This window comes from Pogona vitticeps, chromosome 7, assembly GCF_051106095.1.
Source record: "Pogona vitticeps strain Pit_001003342236 chromosome 7, PviZW2.1, whole genome shotgun sequence".
In the NCBI taxonomy this organism is placed as follows: Eukaryota; Metazoa; Chordata; class Lepidosauria; order Squamata; family Agamidae; genus Pogona; species Pogona vitticeps.
This window is the reverse complement of record NC_135789.1, coordinates 12804223-12821699: the sequence shown is the minus strand read 5'-3', so window position 1 is coordinate 12821699 and position 17477 is coordinate 12804223. Positions and strand designations below refer to the sequence as shown.

The window sequence follows — 17477 nt, the reverse complement described above, 5'->3', positions numbered from 1 at the left end:
ACCCCTCGCTGCCCTTCTTGGGGCCGAGCGAGAGTCCCTGCAGAACCTTCACGGGGGAACGAAGGGGGCCCGCTCGCCTCTCCCTTCCAGAGCACCTCTGACACGACGACACTGGGCACCCGCCAGCCGACCTCACACAAGAAGGTCACCAGGATACCTGGTTGAGGTAGAAGTAGTCTTCTGGCTGCCTGAGGTGGAATTCATCACGCTCTTCCTCGCTCACACCGAGCAGCAAATAGTAGAACACGTGGTAGTTCCTGCAGAAGCCAATGTACACCCAGTCAAGGGAAGGTGGGCGCTTCCGCCCCCCCCCGCCTCCTGCTTAAGAGGAGCCTTGAGGCTGGACCAGTCCAGAGGCCTCTCCGGCAGCGGCAGAGGCCAACCCGAGGGCTGCGGCGGTCCCACCCTCATTGGCAGGGATACTGAGACGTGCCTCCTGGGATCCTGGGGGCCCCCCATAAAGCCACTATGGTTTCTGCTGAGCTTTAAAATGACTACAATCAACACCAGATGGGTTTGCATCCTGCAAGCACCCCCACCCCCACCCCATTTAAAAATATCCATAAAGCTCAGCAGATAAAAGCCTAGAGATACATCAGATCACTGGCAACAGCAAAGAGACACGGCTCTTCTGGGTGGGAGCAAGAAGGCTCCGGATCTCTTCCCTGTGTGTGATTTTCCAGGCTCTTTCTGTCCTAAAGTGTTTGCTGAGGGCATTTTTAAGGGCAGCCAGCTTTTAAAAGGGGTGACTTGCAGCGCCTTTAATGTCAAAGGCCTTTCTAACCTTTTACAAGCTGGAAACTTAAAACAAAGAATTGAAAAACAACCCAGGTTATCCTTATTAGTCCGCACTCAGGTTCACCTCTTCGCACTTTCCGGTCTGGGTTACTCTTGGTACCGAATTTCTCTTTTGAAAAGCAAAACCATGTGGCTCTAATCGCATGGCCAGGGTCAAAGGGGGGGGGGGATGAAAATCACCATCAGAGGATTTGCAACACCTCACCTTTCGTTTTTTTCCCGAGACACCAAACGAGATTTTTCAAGCAGGTATTTTTCAACCACGGCCCTGAATTCCGGAGAGGAAAAGAGAAATGAACGAGGAGGTTAAAAAGAGCAGCCGTGATGAAGATCTTGCCTGCATGGTTTCCAGGGAGGCTGAAACAACCCTTCAGATCCCCATCATCACTGCAGTATTTTTATTTAATTTAATTTGCAGGCTCACAATATTTAAAAGAAGAGAGCTGAAAATATGATTAAGTGAGACATTAATGTTATCAGGGGTACAGAGAGTAGTAAGATGGCGGGAAGTCGGCTCTCCATTCAAGCCTTGGCCCCCTCTGTGTGAGTCTGGCCTTCACCCTCCCACAGAGAGACACTCCCCTCTCACTCCCCGCCCCCCAAAATGGAAAGCCACATGGGGTGCACTCACCCCCTGACGATCCCATTCTCCAAATAATTGACCTGGATGAACTTCCCAAAGCGGCTGGAGTTGTTATTATGGGCGGTCTTTGCATTTCCAAAGGCCTGCAAGGAAGCAAACATGGTGTTGACCCTTTCGATGCCACGACTCACACTAGATTAGTGCGTACCGGTTGAGACCCTTTCATCAAAGGTGCCTGAGCTTCGGTTGGGGCAGGGGCACGGTGAACACCAAAGAAGAGAGGCTACTGTGATTTATGCCTTCACCTCTTAACTTACCTTTTCTTTCATTCATTCATTCATTCATTCATTCATTCATTCATTCATTCATTCACTCACTCACTCACTCACTCACTCACCTGTAACTAACATGCAAGAGCAGAGGGATACCTTGATGGAACCCCTAAGAAAACCAAATGAATGGCAAGTTTTCCCAGATAGGAAGGCTGGGACCTTCACGGAGAGGGTTTCTTAATGGTCTGTCTGTAAAAAGATTCTCGGACCGCCTTTGGCCCGAGGCAGATGGGAAAGCTGGTTGCGTCATAGGAAGCAGCCAAGTGGGACCACTGGAGCTCCCCAACCCCCCCTCCCGGTCCCTTTTCCCACCCCCTCATCCTGGGCATGCACACATCCAGCTCAACAGACGGCTAGCTGTTCCCGCCCACACGGCTGAGGCAAGAGCTCCGGCTGGGTGGGCGGAGGTAGAGACCAACCCAACAAGGGTTGACTCATTTATCCTGGAGCCACAGAGGCAGCCGTGTAAGCTCCTCATGACATCATAGAGCAGAGCAAGGAAGGCCTCTGGAAAACAAAGCCCAGGCTTTCTCCAGTGCCTTACGGAGGGTCTCTTCCGTCCACTGCACTGCTGGGGGGGGGGGAGAAATCAGTGAAAAACCAGCCACTGAGAGAGGCTTTTGCTGCTGATTCTCCCAAAACAGGCCAAGGGATTGGGCCTCCAGCGCATGGCACAAGATGTCCATTTTTCTGTCTTAGGAAACCCAAAAACCTGGTCAAGCACGACCTAAATCCTCATCATTGTCCTCTTTATTTTCTCATTACCGAGTTTATCGAACGGGCTTTTCACCCCATTCGGCCAAAAGGCTGTTTCAGGGCGGCCCACAAAAAGTAAGAGCCCCCACCTCCACCATCCTGAAACCTCTTCCACATCCAGCCCCTAGACCTGCTCCAACGGACAAGAGCACAGGCGAGGCACGGAGGGTGCCGTACGGAGCCCGTTTAAGGGGCTGGGGAAGGCGAATGAAAATCCTGGTTCAACGACCAGCCAATTCTGGGCAGATGGAAACCAATAATGGTTCTTGCCTTCCGAAGAAAAAAACTTCTTAACTGTTAGAGCAGTACGACAAGGGATTCAGATCTAGGAGAGCCCCTTCCAAGCCATCACCAGGACCTCCCACTTTCGAAGGAGAAAACCTTGCTTTCCATGCACACACAGAGAACTTGCCTGCAAACAGGCAGATTCCAATAGGTTCCCAGCTATGCAACCGAAGGTGAGGCTCTGTGACAGCAAGAAAGCCCTATTTTTGCAGCACACCCGTGTGCTTTTAATTTGAAGGCATGTGCGGATTCAGGAAATTCTTGAATTTTGAAATGAGAAGCTTGGGTTTTTTGTTTGTTTGTTTGTTTTTTAAATCACTCCACCCAACTTCCTGCGCTTTCGCTGCTTTTCATCCCCTTCTTTATGATCCTGCATGTGAGCAGCCCTTAAGGCCGGGAAGGATGAGGTGACCTCACGCCAATGGTATTTAGTTCAGGCAAGAAGCAAATTCTCCAAAGCTGATTAAGGAATACAAATCTGAGCCGGGGTAATATTAGCGGCCGGACAGCTTCTGGGCCCACGAGAACTTGGCTGTTTTATACCACAGGCCCACCTCGCTACCCGAAACTAGCTCGTCATTTAAAATGAAGTCTAAACTTGGCAGAAGGAGTGTTGGGGACTGGATTCTCATTCTGAAAAGCTGTCCAAAGGCATCTTTGTTCCACTGGGAAGAGATCGCCTCCCAAAAATAAGACTGAAACAGGAGCGCAGCTTTGCGGTAGAGCTTCTTATCCAAATGCCCAGGGAGAGCTGTAAAATTTCCAGAAATTTTCATTTTTTCCTGGGGGCGGGGGGGTTTGAAACGGGAAATTGGAAATTCCAAAAAATTGGAAATTTCCATTTCTCAGTCAATCCAGTCTAGACAATGTTAAATATATACATTTTTTTTCCTGGGGGAAAAACTTCGCCCGTTTTCCCCCCAGAAAAATTGGAAATTTTCAGAAATTTTACATTGCTATCTATGCATAGGCCACATAGGTTCTGCCCACCCCATCAATTCCAAATTAAGATATTTCTTTCTCTCTCTCTTTCTAGAAAAATACTGCACATATGGGGGAAAAAAGCAGCCTCTCCAGCTCCAGGAAAGTTATTGCAGCCACTTCAGGCAGGAGAGGAGGAACGCAGGTGAAAAATATTCAAAATACTGGAATATCACTGGCAAGTTTGAATCAGTGTTACTGAGTAAAATTTATTCCACACATTTCTTAGCTGCTATGCCAACAGTCTGCTTGCTAAGTTACAGCAAGCTATCTCTAAAAAGAGATAGAGATGGAGAGGTAAACGCAATACAGTATATATATACATATGCTGCCGATCTGCGGGCAGTGAGGGCTGTGTGATCAGCTGATCCGTAAGGGGCTCTCCACAGTGAACCTCCTTCCTGTTTTGGGTTAGAAACCACAAGCATTGGCTTGAAGAGGTAAGCAGGGCTCTCGGCAGCCGAGTTCTGCTTTCTGAGGCAGGGGAGGAAGAGGAAAGAGAGCGACCGAGAGACACTGAACTATCCTGACTAAGCCAAGAGTAATTTGGAGCAAAAAATGGAAGAGGAATTAAAAAGAAAGAAGGTACCGTCACAGCACTTTGCTTCCCCCCCCCCCGCCGCATCACAGCGTTTGGCTATCTGAAGGGGGCCCAAATCCTGCCAGGGACACCGGCAAGCATAAAGCAAGGGACGTCATCCTTGGAGACCAACTGGCTCAAGGGAAGAAATCACAGCGAGTCACCTGATAGGGGCCCTGCTCAAGAGAAGGACTAATATGGGGGTTTCAAATTCGTGGCACCTCCCCTCCCAAAGCCACTCCCTCCGCCTTCATGGCAGGATGAAATCTCAACAGGATTTTGGCCCGCACATCTCAAACATAAGCAGGAACACACATGATAGTCTGGCATCCAATCAACCCAAAAGCAAGTGGGGGGGGGGGAAGTGCAACACCAGGAACAAGGGTGCAATCTTTTGAGAGCCCGTTCTGTTTACTAGGTAGATGTAAACAAAGGAAGCAGGAGGGGGAAAAGGAAAGAGGGAGGACAGCTCTTCCCTCCTTGCTGTTCTCATGTGGTTACAGGAAGCCATGGAGACAAGAGTAGAGGGGTCGGGGGTCTCGGTGTCCCCAGCTCTCAGCCAGTCCTTGGGTCACAATGGGAGACAGCCAACCGATGAATGGCTTTTGGGTCTAAGCTCTCTCAAAGACCGGATCTCCCGCTACGAGCCGCCTCGGGCCTTCAGATCACCGGGGGGGGGGGAGGCCTTTCTCTCCCTCCCAGGTGCCCTTCGGTGGGGACTCAAGAAAGGGCCTTTTCTTGGTGGCGGCCCCCAGAGACAGTGGAACTCCCTCCCACTGGAAACCAGGCTGGGCCCCTTCTTGGCTCTCCTCTCGCAAGCAGGCCAAGACCTTCCTCATCCGGGAAGTTTTCCCATCATCACTGGTGGTCTGAGAGGGTTTTTAAAATAGATGGGCACATTTTGTCATTTTGAACTTGTATTTGGTGCAGCTTACGTTTACCATTTTTAATGTGCTACTTGTTTGATTTTTTTTTTTTTTTTTTTTTTTTGCATTTGCGTACTTGCAGTTTTCTGCTTCCAGTATAATCTTTTAAAAGTGTAAACCACCCTTGGGTCCCTTTTAAAGAGGAAAGGCGGAGTAAAAATGTTTTAAATAAATACATGCATACATAAGAGTGCCCCTAGCGGGGGGAAAGGCTGCTCGGCTGGAGTGGCAATCGCCGTTCATTTCAGCCTCGCTGTGCACTGGAGCATTCTGGGTCTGGGGAGATCATCGCTTGGTTTCCAATGTATCAGTACAGTAGTTTTAAATCCTTAATCAAGGGTGTAAAGGGGTTTCAATCCAGCCTGAGGGCTCCTGTTACAGGGCCGCCTCGGGCTCTTTTTGAGAAGAAAGGCAGGATAGGATAAAAATATTTGAAATCAATCAAGGCTTGGTTCTGCCCTGGCCGCCAGGAGCAAAATGTAGGTTTGCAAGGACGACCCGGGAGAGCCACGGAAGCTCTTTGTCTGGTCTGTGGCCAGCCTGTTTGAGGAACTCAGTTGGTGCTTGCTGGAAATCAAGGCACAGAACCAACCAGGAAGAGACCCAAAGCATATTAAGTGGAGTACAGCATAGCACGGGGGGGGAGAGAGAAGGCTTCACCCATGCGGACTTTCGTTGCCTGCTTTCTGATCCTGGGGAACTAAGCCGTGGGGTCTCGTTTTGGACCGGGGGCTCAAAAGGCGGCTGATGGCCAACACTCCCCCCTGCCCCTCCCCCATTTCTTTATCTTTGGTTGTGAGAGACAGCATGAGAAAATAGAACTAAAAAGATTTAGAAAAGAGAGAAAGAGAGAGAGAAGCTGTTTCAGAGAAGGTCAAGAGTGTCTCCCACAGAAAACAAAGTTGGAGGGAGGGATGGAGGAAAAAGCGCCCTTTCATCGCTTTCCTTCCACAGGACAATCCAGGACCACAACACAGCATGGAACTTTAACCTCACACCAGATAGGTTTCTAACTCCCCTGAAGAAAAGGGGGGACATTGTGCAAGAGGACACGCCTGGGTATAAATCTATTTGGATTGTTTTTGGGGGGAACCACACGCACTTTTCCTGGTTCCACCCACCCACTCCCACTTCTCCAGATAGGTGTGCATGTTATATTCTCTATTTCTCTATTTACCTCCAGCACGGGCCCGGCTCCCAAAATAGTCCTCTCCACCCCGCTGGCGTACCCCTTTTGGCTCAGGGCGGTGAGGCAGTGGATGAGGAAGTTGGTGCTCTGCGTCTTGCCCGAGCCGCTCTCCCCCGAGATGACGATGCACTGGTTGAGGCGCTTCTTCAGCATGGTGTGGTAGGCCACGTCGGCGATGGCGAAGATGTGCGGCTCCAGGGTGCCCAGCTGGTGGTTCTCGTACATCTGGACGTACTTGGGGTTGTAGATGGGCAGGAACCGGAAAGGGTTGAGGGCGACGAGGATGCTGCCCACGTAGGTGTAGATCTTCTGCTTCAAGAAGCGCCGGCGGAGGTTCTCCAGCAGGGTGGTCTCCGTCAGGTTGGGGAGGTTGCACAGGTCGCTGAAGTCCTCCTGCTGCCAGGGCAGGAAGCCCCTCTCCACCAGCCGCCGGGCCTCCTCCTCCTCCTGCTGCTCCTCCGAGGCCGGCGGCAGCGGCAGGTACCGGATGGTCCCGTCGGCGTTCCGCTCCTGTAGGAGGAAGTAGTACCCCTCCTGCCGCGGGTGCTCATCCTGGGCCCGGCGGGGCCACAGCAGGACCCGGTGAACGGGGGCATCGTTCCCATCGAGGACCCACTCCTCTCCTCCCGACTCCTTCACCTCCACCAGCACGTAGTGCTTAGAGCCGTCCAAGCCCAGGGAGCTGACCGCGTCTTTGATGACCTCGGTGGCCGGGGCATCCTTCGCCGCCGCCACCCGGCAGCAGGTGGCGCTGTCCACTGAGAGCTGGGGGTAAATATGAAGTGCGTAGGCTGCCCTCTCCGGGGAAGCTGGACCGCCAGCATCTTGTACACTCATCCTGGCACATGCCCGGCCTCCGCATGCCGCCTTGGCTCGGAGCCCCAGGCCGGGGGTCTGCAAGGAAGGAAAGGAGGAGAGAGTCAGAGGCTTCTCCCACAGAAAGAAGAGCTGGGGGTGGCAGAGAGGAAGACCTTTCTGGAGCTTTGACCCCTTCAAGGTGAAAAGATTCCACCTTGATTCCACCCCTCCCCTGCCAGCCGACCAAAAGTTCAGGGAACTGACTGCCACGGGATGTGGCCATGAGCAGAGGTATCGAGAGGAGCTGCTGTTGGTGGAGGAGGAGAAGTGGCCCATTTCGTGGCGAGAGTGAAATGGGACGTTCTGAAAGGCAGCAGCCGATGAACCCGTCCGGCCCACGGCTGGAAACAGACAGGATGCTTGATGGGATCCAGCTGAGCATTTTACAGATCACAGCACCCGTAACACAACTCACATGTAGTTCTAATCATGGCCACCTCAGAAGCCGCTCAGAAAAGCAGAGGGAACCACTCTGTCGGTTGCACCACATCCTCGTTGTCTTAACTCAAGAGAGGCAAAACCCCCAAGGCTGTTTTCCCATCACCCTCCGATCTGCCTTTGGCCCCTTCGGCTGCCAAAAAAGGTGAACAGCTACCAGGAAAGCCATTTTCAGCAGGCAGCAGAGCGCGCCCGGCCCCGTTTTAAAACCCAAACTCCTGTGGGCTTCGTTCTGTTTTTGAGGGCTGGGGTGAATGGGTTTTGTGTTTTCTTCTTTTTTTTTTCCCAGTCACTGGGGTCCCTGGAAGACCCTGCGAAGCCCAGGCCACCAGCCCTTGTTTTAACTGCATGACGCCACTCACTCACCCTCCAGCTCTGAGTTGCCGGAAATGCTGGTCGCTCCAGTTAGCGATCGCTCTGCCTTTGGAGGGAAGCTGGTCTGCCCTTACTCATCCTCTGAGTCAGCCACAAGGCTTTCTACGACAAAGGTCGAAAGCCGGGGCGCTGAAGGACCCGGGAGCCTCCTTCCCAGGCGCTGTCGCTAAACCTCCGACAGCATCGTCATCCCCGCTATTGAGTGTCATTCCGGTCAACAAAACTGAACAGTCACAACCGGGGCTCAGCTCGAAAACTCTCCTTGGCTTATCAGCAAGCGGTTCTTCTGGACATAAAAGGATGTTCCTGCCTCCCCCCCCCCAAAAAAAGGAAACAGAGCAGCTGATAACCCCAGGGCTAAGCCCCAGGATCTAACAACCAACAGCTTACTTCAAAAGATGTACTTTGAAAACACACACAAACACACTAAAGCAGGAAAACAGCAAGTCATATCAAAGTGAAAATGTGGACTTGTAGGGAGAGAGAAAGGGAGGAAAACAAGACTTAGACCATCATTATTTCTGCCAACTTGTCACTAAGCAGGCAAGCTCAGCAGGAAGCCATGCTGGCTTATCAGGAAACAAACAAACAAACAAAAAGACCAAACAATAAATAAATAGGGTAATTTCTTCCCTTTACTCTAAATCGAGTGGGGAAAAGTCACAAGAGGGATCAAGTTGTGCACACAAAAGCATTTGACACCTCGTGAGGCTTGCTTTGAGCCTAAGAAAAGGATCACCTCACCCATGGTAATATTATCCCTTATTCAGCCCAACAAGCCCATTTTGATTATTTGAACAGCAGCACGTTCTGCTGAAAGCCAGAAATCAGTTTCCAATCAGCTGGGAACGGCTTCATGATGTGAAATAAGTGGCGAGTGGGCCTCAGTGTGCGACCACAGGTGCTTGGGAAGCATTACTTTTGTGGAAGTCCCAGATCTACACACCACCTGGGGCTTTTAGAGTACAATAAGGACCCCCGTATCTGCAGGATCGGTATTCACAGTTTCACTTATCCATGGTCTGAAAATATTAAAAGAAAAACTAGAAATAACCTAACCGGCCAGGGAGCCAGTTGTGGTAATATATGGTGAAAATACTTTTTTTTCTGACTGTTTTTCTTTTACTGTGCTATGTATAGTGTTTGCTATTATCCACTGTTTTCAGCATCTGCAGGAGAGAGAGCTTGGAACCAATCCCCACAGATATGGGGTGTTTTTTTTTTTTTAATTGCAATCTGACACATCAATGGGTCATGCTTCCCTTCGGGAGAGATGATGGGGGAGAATGTCAGAGGTAAAAGGAAAGGAAAGTCCTAGATGGACGGCAAAGTCTTTTTAAAAGACTGTGTTCTGCATAGGCAAACGTTGATGTCAAGAATTCTAAGGGCCACAAAGGACCCGGTAGAATGGAAGACATTCTCATAAAAGTATTCTGAAGAAAGGGAGGGGGAAAGGGTTCTCCTCTGTTTCATGTGTGTGTGGGGGAGCCATTTCTGGTCTGGCTACCAAATAATCCGGCTACCGAAACCATAAAGAGAAGGGCAGGAACGTATTTAGACGTGCACCTCTTAAAGAGACTAGAAACTGTGAGCCCCCAGCAGGATCCTGCCTCAAGAGAAGAGATACGGGATGACGTCAAGTGGGAATTTCTGCCTCACAGAAGACTGACCACCCGGCAGCCTTCCTGGGCTGCAACTCGAGAGGGAGAGCGAAACAGGCAAGCTGAGCGCTTTCTGGCTTTGGGGTGTGTGTGATCTCTGGGCGTGTCTTACAAGAAATTAAGAATTAAGTCCGTTCTCTGCAGGCAAGCCTGTTCCAAATACAGGGCCCGATCGGTTTGAAAGGCACCAAACCCCCAAGTCCTCCTTCTTCTAGGGAATCGCCAATGACTCCCCCGTGCAGCCAACCCAGGCTATGGCCTTGGGGGAAAACGGTGGGCTCCCCTTGCTTTGGCCAACTTCAACAACAGAGGGATGTGGCGTTTGAGGCCAGTGAGGGCGCGAGGGGAGCAACCAGCCCTTGAGCCGAAGGAGGGTGGAGAAAAGAGCTCACATTTCAGCCACCAACCTTTAAAGGCAGAAGCTTCTGATTTAGAAAGCCATTTGTGCAGGGCAGGGGGGGCCTTCTTTACAGACTCCTTCCTTTCTGGAGAGGCCAAGTTCATTTCAACGAAGCCTAAACAAAACAGCAACGGATTCTGGCCGCTGGGCAGCTCAGCCCACCTTCTTCTTAACTCTCCACGTCCTGCAGAGAATTCAGACACACTGTCTAACCACTAAAACTGTGGAACTGCTGGAAAACAGGGCCGAGCATCTTTTCTCCCCCCCCCCCGCCCCCTGCACAATCCACCCAAAGCAGTGGTTTAGTCTCCACAAACCTATAATTTTAAAGTTGCATGTTTAACCAGTGAATCACGTCAGAGCTAAAAAAGGGAACGCTACCATCACAACCAAGTTGCAGGGCTGGGGTGTGTTGTGTGGAGAGACTGTGTGTGTGTGCGCGCACACACACACATACACTCTTCTCTCTTTCCTCCTCATCATAGTGATTTGAAGATTCCTCTGGGCCTCTCCATCTCCTGCTAAAGATAAGAGTGGTCCAAGAAAATCAAGAAAAGCTGGGCCGAGATCCCAAATAACTGCCCAAAGTGAAACATTGGAGGTGGGGGGAGGGGAGAGATTCCCCCCCCCCCCCCAGCCATGGAAAACAGAAGATGCTGCCTTAACCTCTCTAAGAACTGCTGGAGAACTCACGGATTGAGGATCTCTCTGACTGTGGAGCCAGAGGTGGGGAGTTCGAATCTCAAACTGGGCCTCCTTAACAGCGGCTGGACTGGATGATCCTTAGTGGTCCCTTCCCGCTCTGCTATTCTAAGGTGGTGGTGGTGGTGGCGGCTAAACTGGCCCAGATCTTTAGACCTCCTAGCTCTGCATTGTCCATCAAACTAAGTGACAGAACGTGGTTCTTCGGGGTTTTAGACAGGGGTCCTCCCCCAATCCTATCTTAAGATAGCAGGGGTAGAACACAGTACCCTTCTGCAGGCCATGGAAGGGCTCCAGCACTCCGCTGCCAGTCCCGCCTGCCCCCCATATTAGATTATGCCTGTGCCAAAGCACGAGCAAATAGCCAAGACTGCAAAAAGAAAGGCTGCACACACCTTATCTCAGCCGAGGTGGAAGAGTCTTTTCTTTTTCATGGACTCCAAACGAGTCGAAAGAGAGAAAGCTGGCAGAGTGAAACAGCCTGGAAGCCCCCCACCCGCGCAGTTTCAGAGCTCCGTTCAACTCTAAACTCCCAAAGATGACTAAAGCAACTTCAAAGCACACACACACAGAGTGTTTCATACAAACAAAATATGGAAAAACCACTGGAAGGGAAAATCATGCCTTGCAAGCAAGAAGTCCCAGATTTAACCCTGGATTTCCTATGCCATTCCTGAGAAAAAACGGAGAGCGTGTCTCACAATGAGGGAGTCTCACCGATTCAAACTCGGGCTCCTCTAGCGAAAAAAGAAATCTCAGATAACACCTGCTAGAAAGGGCCCTTGAGAAGAAGTGCCGTTTCTGTGTCCTTCACTAACCTGGGTGGGTGCTTCGTTTTCGATGTGGTTATTTTGATTGCCTTCTTTGTATGTGGAATGGAAAAGCGGGACAGAAAAGAGAAGTTTACATGTAAAACAGGGCTGTGTAGGAAGGTGGTCACGAGATACTCAGTAATCTGATGCTTAATGGATGGCATGTGGTCCTGTGGCCTTCCACCAATATGCCTAAGGGCTTGAGAACTTAATATAAACCAAACTTTTTTTTTTTTTTTAAAGACATTTGATTTATCTCCGGCGCAAATTATACATAACAGCACGGAACACCCACACTTTGCTCAGGACCTCCGGTCGAGGCCTAAGCTATTTAAGGAGTTTCTCTGGAAAGCATGCTGATTTTGTCTGTAACCAGCCTTGTGTTACCAGCCAGGATAATGACCATAGCTCGCCTAAAACCACGAGTCCACGCTCCATTTCACTATTACAGAGGCCTGTGACAGCATAAATGAGACCAGCGTTGAGAAGTGGAAGTCAAAGAGAAAGGAAGAGGAGCTTTAACGACACCCAAACAAGGAGGATTTGCTAATCCTTGCACAAACTCTGGACTGTCAATCCCGAGAGTGAGAGAATGCGGTTAGGTACAAAAATGTGCAAAACAGCTTACATTTAAAATCCAGGGCGCTGCATCGCCACGGATGCTTGCCTAGACAGCTGATCTCTCTGAACGCAGGCATGCATGCCTGGATGCAAACTGTCCCTTGCAAGAGCTCGGCTTTCTAAAGGCCTCACCACAGCTTCCATCTTTTGTCAGAACTAAACTAAAACAGGTAGGGTTGTTTCTTCTTTCTGCAGCCCATCCGCTGTTCTGGACCGTGACCCATATTCCAAATTCTGCAAGCAAAAACTCTTCCCCACCCTTTCCACGTATTAAGGGAAACCACAGTACCTTCCAGTTTATCACCCAAAGAGGAAATGTTCCCAACAGACTCGTGGAGACCTCAGCCCTGGCACACAGCCCACGCTGAAGGCGATTTGCTCTGAAAGGGATTCGGCTAGGAGGCTGGGTTTTTCCCCCCTAGAACACTATTTCCCCACCATCACCCCTGCTAAGATCAAGCCTTGATTATGTCTTGCTCACACAGTTAAGAACAGAGATCATCTCTTCAAACCTGAATACATAAATATCCAAAATTAGGTTTTAAGGGATAATGGTGTTTGACATCTCCTCTTCCCACCCATCCGTATAATATGCAAAAAAGAGAGTTAAAAAAAACAGGTAATGAGGGATTATAATGATAGAAGTCAAACCTCTTATTCATACGTCTGGTTATTCAGATCGCCTCACCCATGAATCACTGTTTTATCAGAAAATTCAGCCTGCTTAAAGTTTCAGTCACCAGATACGTGAGTCTCTTTTTTCCACAGACACATTTTTTCACCAGGCAGCGTTTAACCCTGTTTTAAATTATTCAAGCAAGACAAGTGTTTAAGGTTCGGTGGCACGACTGGCAAATAAAACGGACTGGGGTTTTGCAACCCTATCACACATGGCCCCAGATGCCCAGCCTCACACAGATGTTGGTTCGCGGAGCTGGCTGTACAGACAGAGAAAAAGTACTGAGTCAACCCTTGGAAGGAAAAGGAGATAGAGCGCTCTTTGTTTAGGAAGCCAGTCATCTGCCAGACATGGAGCGCGCAAAACGGCATGGCTCAATTCAGAACAGAGAGGAAGTTCTCGAAAACATCTGCAGCCAAGCACAGCCAGGACAGGGAGGGCGAAAGGGTTTCTCTCTTGCTCATGGAGGGAAAAACAGGCCTGTGTGACTCTAAGAGTTAAGATCAGGACGGGGGCGATTTCAAAACTGAGGAGGCAGAGCTGCTTGTCTGAGCTGCAGACAACCCGCTCGCCTCTACCTATAAAAAAAATTGTTTTTACACCGTCTTTCTCCTCAGGACCCAAGGCGGCTTAAACTGAAAGCAGAAGCGAGAAAGAGGAGGAAAGTCCTAAAGCATGAGATAAGGCATGGAGGAAATTTTTAATGTATTTTTAAGGGGTGCAGGAGAGCACTCTGAGCTGCCCTGCAGATCCCGGCTCAACATTCCATATAAACAAGGGCAAACGGGCATGCTATTTATTTCACACCTCATCACCTCATCAAGATGGAACGATCTCCCTTTTAAACTTGCAACAGGGCTGCGAGAATCGAACTCCCAATCTCTGGCTTTGAAGCCAGAGGCCTAAACTACTGAGCTATCCCATTTTATATGGCACAGGGACACAGATCTGAACCCAGCTCCACCCAGTTCATGGGAATATCTCCAATATGGTGGTTGTCATTTTAGGGCCGTTACTGCCAACCAGCCTGCCAGAAGCAGCTTTTCAAACAGCCGGGCCTGAAGCTCACATTAAAATACAGCCGTTAGTCTTTAAGCTGTCATGAAGTTTTTGTCTTCTTTATTCCCCACCCCAGAGAAACAAGAAACAAAACAAGAAAACCCGACATTTTAGCTGTTTTATAGAACTCTGGGCACTGGTTTCTCCACTCTCTTTATCCTGATGGTCGGGCCAGGAGGGGACAAGAAGGAGAAAAAGCCACCTAGGGGGGGGGAATTAGCAGCAAAAACAAGGAAAATACCACTGCTGCCCAACCACATGGGTGTGAGCGTTCCTTGGCTTCACAGAGCACAGTGGCCTCATGATGTAATCCTGAGACATGCAACTCCGCCAGCATGTTTTGGCACCACTCAGCAAGCATTCTGGCCCAAGTGAGGGCCAGGAGGTTTCTCTCTCTCTCTTTCTCTCTCTTTCTCACACACACACACACACTCAGACGGCAAAATCCCGCTGCTGTTTTGCCAGTAACAGAGACAGAGCAGGCAGGAACCCTAGCCTTAGGCCGGGAGAGGCAGAGCACTAGCCCACAGCCATCACAGCAGGGAGGGAGTAAAGAGCTAGCAAGAGGGGTGGGGCAGGTTTCCGGGGCCCAAGGCCAACCAGAAATGTCATGTGGGGTGGGGTGGGGACAAACCAACCAACCCAGATCCCTCTGGCATTAAAAGTCCTAAAGAGCGAAGCTTCCTCCTCACTGTCGCATTAAACATTCTTTGGCCTCGCCATCCTGTCTCCAAAACCCAGGGCTTCCCACAGCTACGTTCATCACCCTTCTCTGGGTTAGAGCCTTCACGGCCAAAGCAACCCATTAAAGGGCAGGTGAAGCCCAAAGAAGGGGGTCCTCAAATATGTAGGTGGCAGAAGTCGGCTGCCAACTTATCCGAGAGGCATGACTCGGGACACAAAACTTTTGACCTGGACCCAGACTGTGGGAATCAATCCCTCCTTTTCCTTCACTCCCTGGCAGGCCCCTTTATACAGGACCATGATTAGCAAGAGAGACCAGAGTGCTGCTTTGGAAGACTAGGGGTGTCACAGGAGACAGCTGTCCATCAAATATCTGCCTCCGGACCCTCCTCCGTGAACAGCCACCCCAGTGCTTTCAGTTACATCCCATGAAGCCGCCAGGCAGCCCCTCCTCAAATATTTCCTCTGTCCCTGCATGTGTTCCTCTCCCCTAATCCCAACCCCTTCTTCTGCCTTCACAGTAAAACAGGGACTTCTTGGGAATCCCTTGCCCCAATCCTCTCAGGGCTCCCACCTCTCCTTACTCCCACGCAGAACTGCCCTCCTGCTGCCCGTAAACCCATTGACGGAAACGCTGGTTTTTGTCTCTTGATTTGGCAAGCCTGCCAAGCCCCTTCCTGAAGAGTCTTGTCCCCTGTGAGCTCCGGAGACCCAAGACGGGGACCCAGTGCCAGTGGACAAGAAGCTCCACAAATGATCTCCCTCAAAGGCCACACTCCCCCTTCCACCAGGGGCAAACTTGACCCTCCTTTCTTCCATCCCCCAGAGTGGAGGGCGGTTCCCCCCCACATCCTGCAGCACCTCACCTCATTGCAACCAACCAACCAACCCCCCCGAGTCCCCGCGCTTTCCTGCCTGAAAAGGGAAGCCTCGGGCTCCCTCAAATGAAGAACCCCCTCGAAGATCAGCAGAGGCAGCAGCGTGTGGTGGGTAGAGAGACAAGTCACAAGTGAGGAGGCCCTCTGGTGCCCCTGAGGTCTTGGGAGCCAGGGATTCACTTATTCATTGCCGGAAGATACTAAAAATAAAAATCCTGAGAACTATGTAATTACAGCATATGTGTGTGTGTGCATTTGCGTGCATCTATCGCTCGATCAATCGATCAACAGATATAGATAGATATAAATAGATATTAAATGTTTGCATATACATATGCATATGTGTGTGCACGTGCGGGCACACGTATGCATAGATTTTGAAAATATTTCCAACAAATCACTAAAGACACCTCCAAGTTGCCCCCCCACCTCCCCCTTCCATTGACTTCCCAGAAAAGGCAAAAAAAACTCCCAAAAAGTAACCCCCTCCCCTCCAAAGCCCCTCCGAGAGATATCCCGCCACACACCCCAAAACTCCCCTAGAGGAAGCTTCTCAATCCACTGCCCCCACCGAGAGAGACAGACAGACAGAGGGAGACCCCCCTCAAAAAAAATGAAATGACCCCCCCTCCACGGAGAGATCACGCAGCCCCTCCTCTTGCCCCAAGGAAGCCCCCGCCTTCCTCCTCCTCATCCTCCACCCGCCCCCACCAAACCGAAGAACCCCTCCCCCCCCCGCGGAATTTGCCTCAGCGAAACGACAGCCGCGGATACCGAGCCGCCACCACCCCTCGCCCCCCCCCGGTCTTCCCTTCCAAGCAAAGGACGCACACACAGAGACTCCTTCTCAAATTACCTCACAGAAACAGCCCCGGATACGAAGAGCCCCCCCCGCCACCAGGGGAAAAAAAAAGAGAGAGAGAGAGCGAAGGAAGGGGAGCCTGAGGCCGGGCCTCTCTCGCTCGGGGGAAGGGAGGGGGAAGCGCGGGCCGAAGGACCAGAGTCTTCCCCCCTCTCCCTCACGGATTTTTACCTCAGAGGAAGAAAGAGGAGGGGGAGTTTGGGCCCCTCCGGGCCTCCCCTTACCTGGAGGGAGGCAGGCGGCCGAGGATGATGGGGAGGAGGAGGAGGATGGTGGCGGCCTCGGCGGCGGCGGCGACTCCCCCGCCCTGAGCCAGCCCAGCAGCGGCGGCCTCAGGCCGCCTCCCTCAGCGAAGGCGGAGCGAGCCACTTCCGGGAAAGGCCTGGAAAAGAAGCGGAAACAGGCACGGAAAACGCCACGGCGCAGGCGCAGGGGAGAGGGCGGCAAGGCGAGAAGCGGGCGCAGGTCCCCCTACAGCGCAGACGCAGGGGAAAGCGGGAGGCGGTGGAGGAATAGAGGGTGGAGACACAAGCCACGCCGCGCAGGCGCCTCGCTCCGTCTTGAAGGCCGGCCCCGGCTCCTCCTGGGGAAGCTTTGCCCTTCCTTCTTTCTGGCCTCACTTCCTCCCCCGGCGTCAAGTGTTCGATTCCCTCTGCCGCCAGCAGCCCAGGCCAGAGCATGGGCATGCAGCTTGGGGTTGGGACTACAGCTCCCAGAGTCCCCCAGTGTGGGTGTGCCATAGAGAGCCTTTGCCCAGGCAGAGCCCTGGCTTGCAAGATGCATTTGTTTGTACATGTGTGTCAGAGAATCCAATGAAACAAATTCTTTGCCATTTGACCCTATGAGAGGCTGAACATGAATGAAATGCAACAAACCGATTGTCTTTTTACCAGGTTGGATTTGATTTAAAATTGGATTTTTAGATTTAAATCATTTTTTAAATCACTGATTTCCATCCACCCTATCTTTAACTATAGGAGGACCCAACTAACTGGGGTGGCAACATTTTCCATGCATG

The 17477-nt window shown here is 51.1% G+C and overlaps 1 protein-coding gene across 4 annotated transcripts in view; it reads right to left on the bottom strand.

Moving 5' to 3' along the window:
* Positions 1-16841, bottom strand: part of MYO9B (myosin IXB) — a 39187-nt gene extending 22346 nt beyond the window's left edge. For 3 of the 4 annotated variants that reach the window (XM_072977867.2, XM_072977869.2, XM_072977870.2), the window contains exons 1-5: positions 16684-16841; positions 6419-7324; positions 1430-1524; positions 1004-1066; positions 158-257 (exon numbers count right to left, since the gene is read on the bottom strand). In XM_072977867.2, the coding sequence (XP_072833968.2) occupies positions 158-257; positions 1004-1066; positions 1430-1524; positions 6419-7267 (1107 nt within the window). In that variant the 5' untranslated portion in view covers positions 7268-7324; positions 16684-16841. Of the gene's footprint in view, positions 1-157; positions 258-1003; positions 1067-1429; positions 1525-6418; positions 7325-16630; positions 16652-16683 lie in introns of those variants that run through there. The other variant, XM_072977868.2, reaches the window with a different exon arrangement.
* Between the last annotated feature and the right edge of the window lie 636 nt (positions 16842-17477).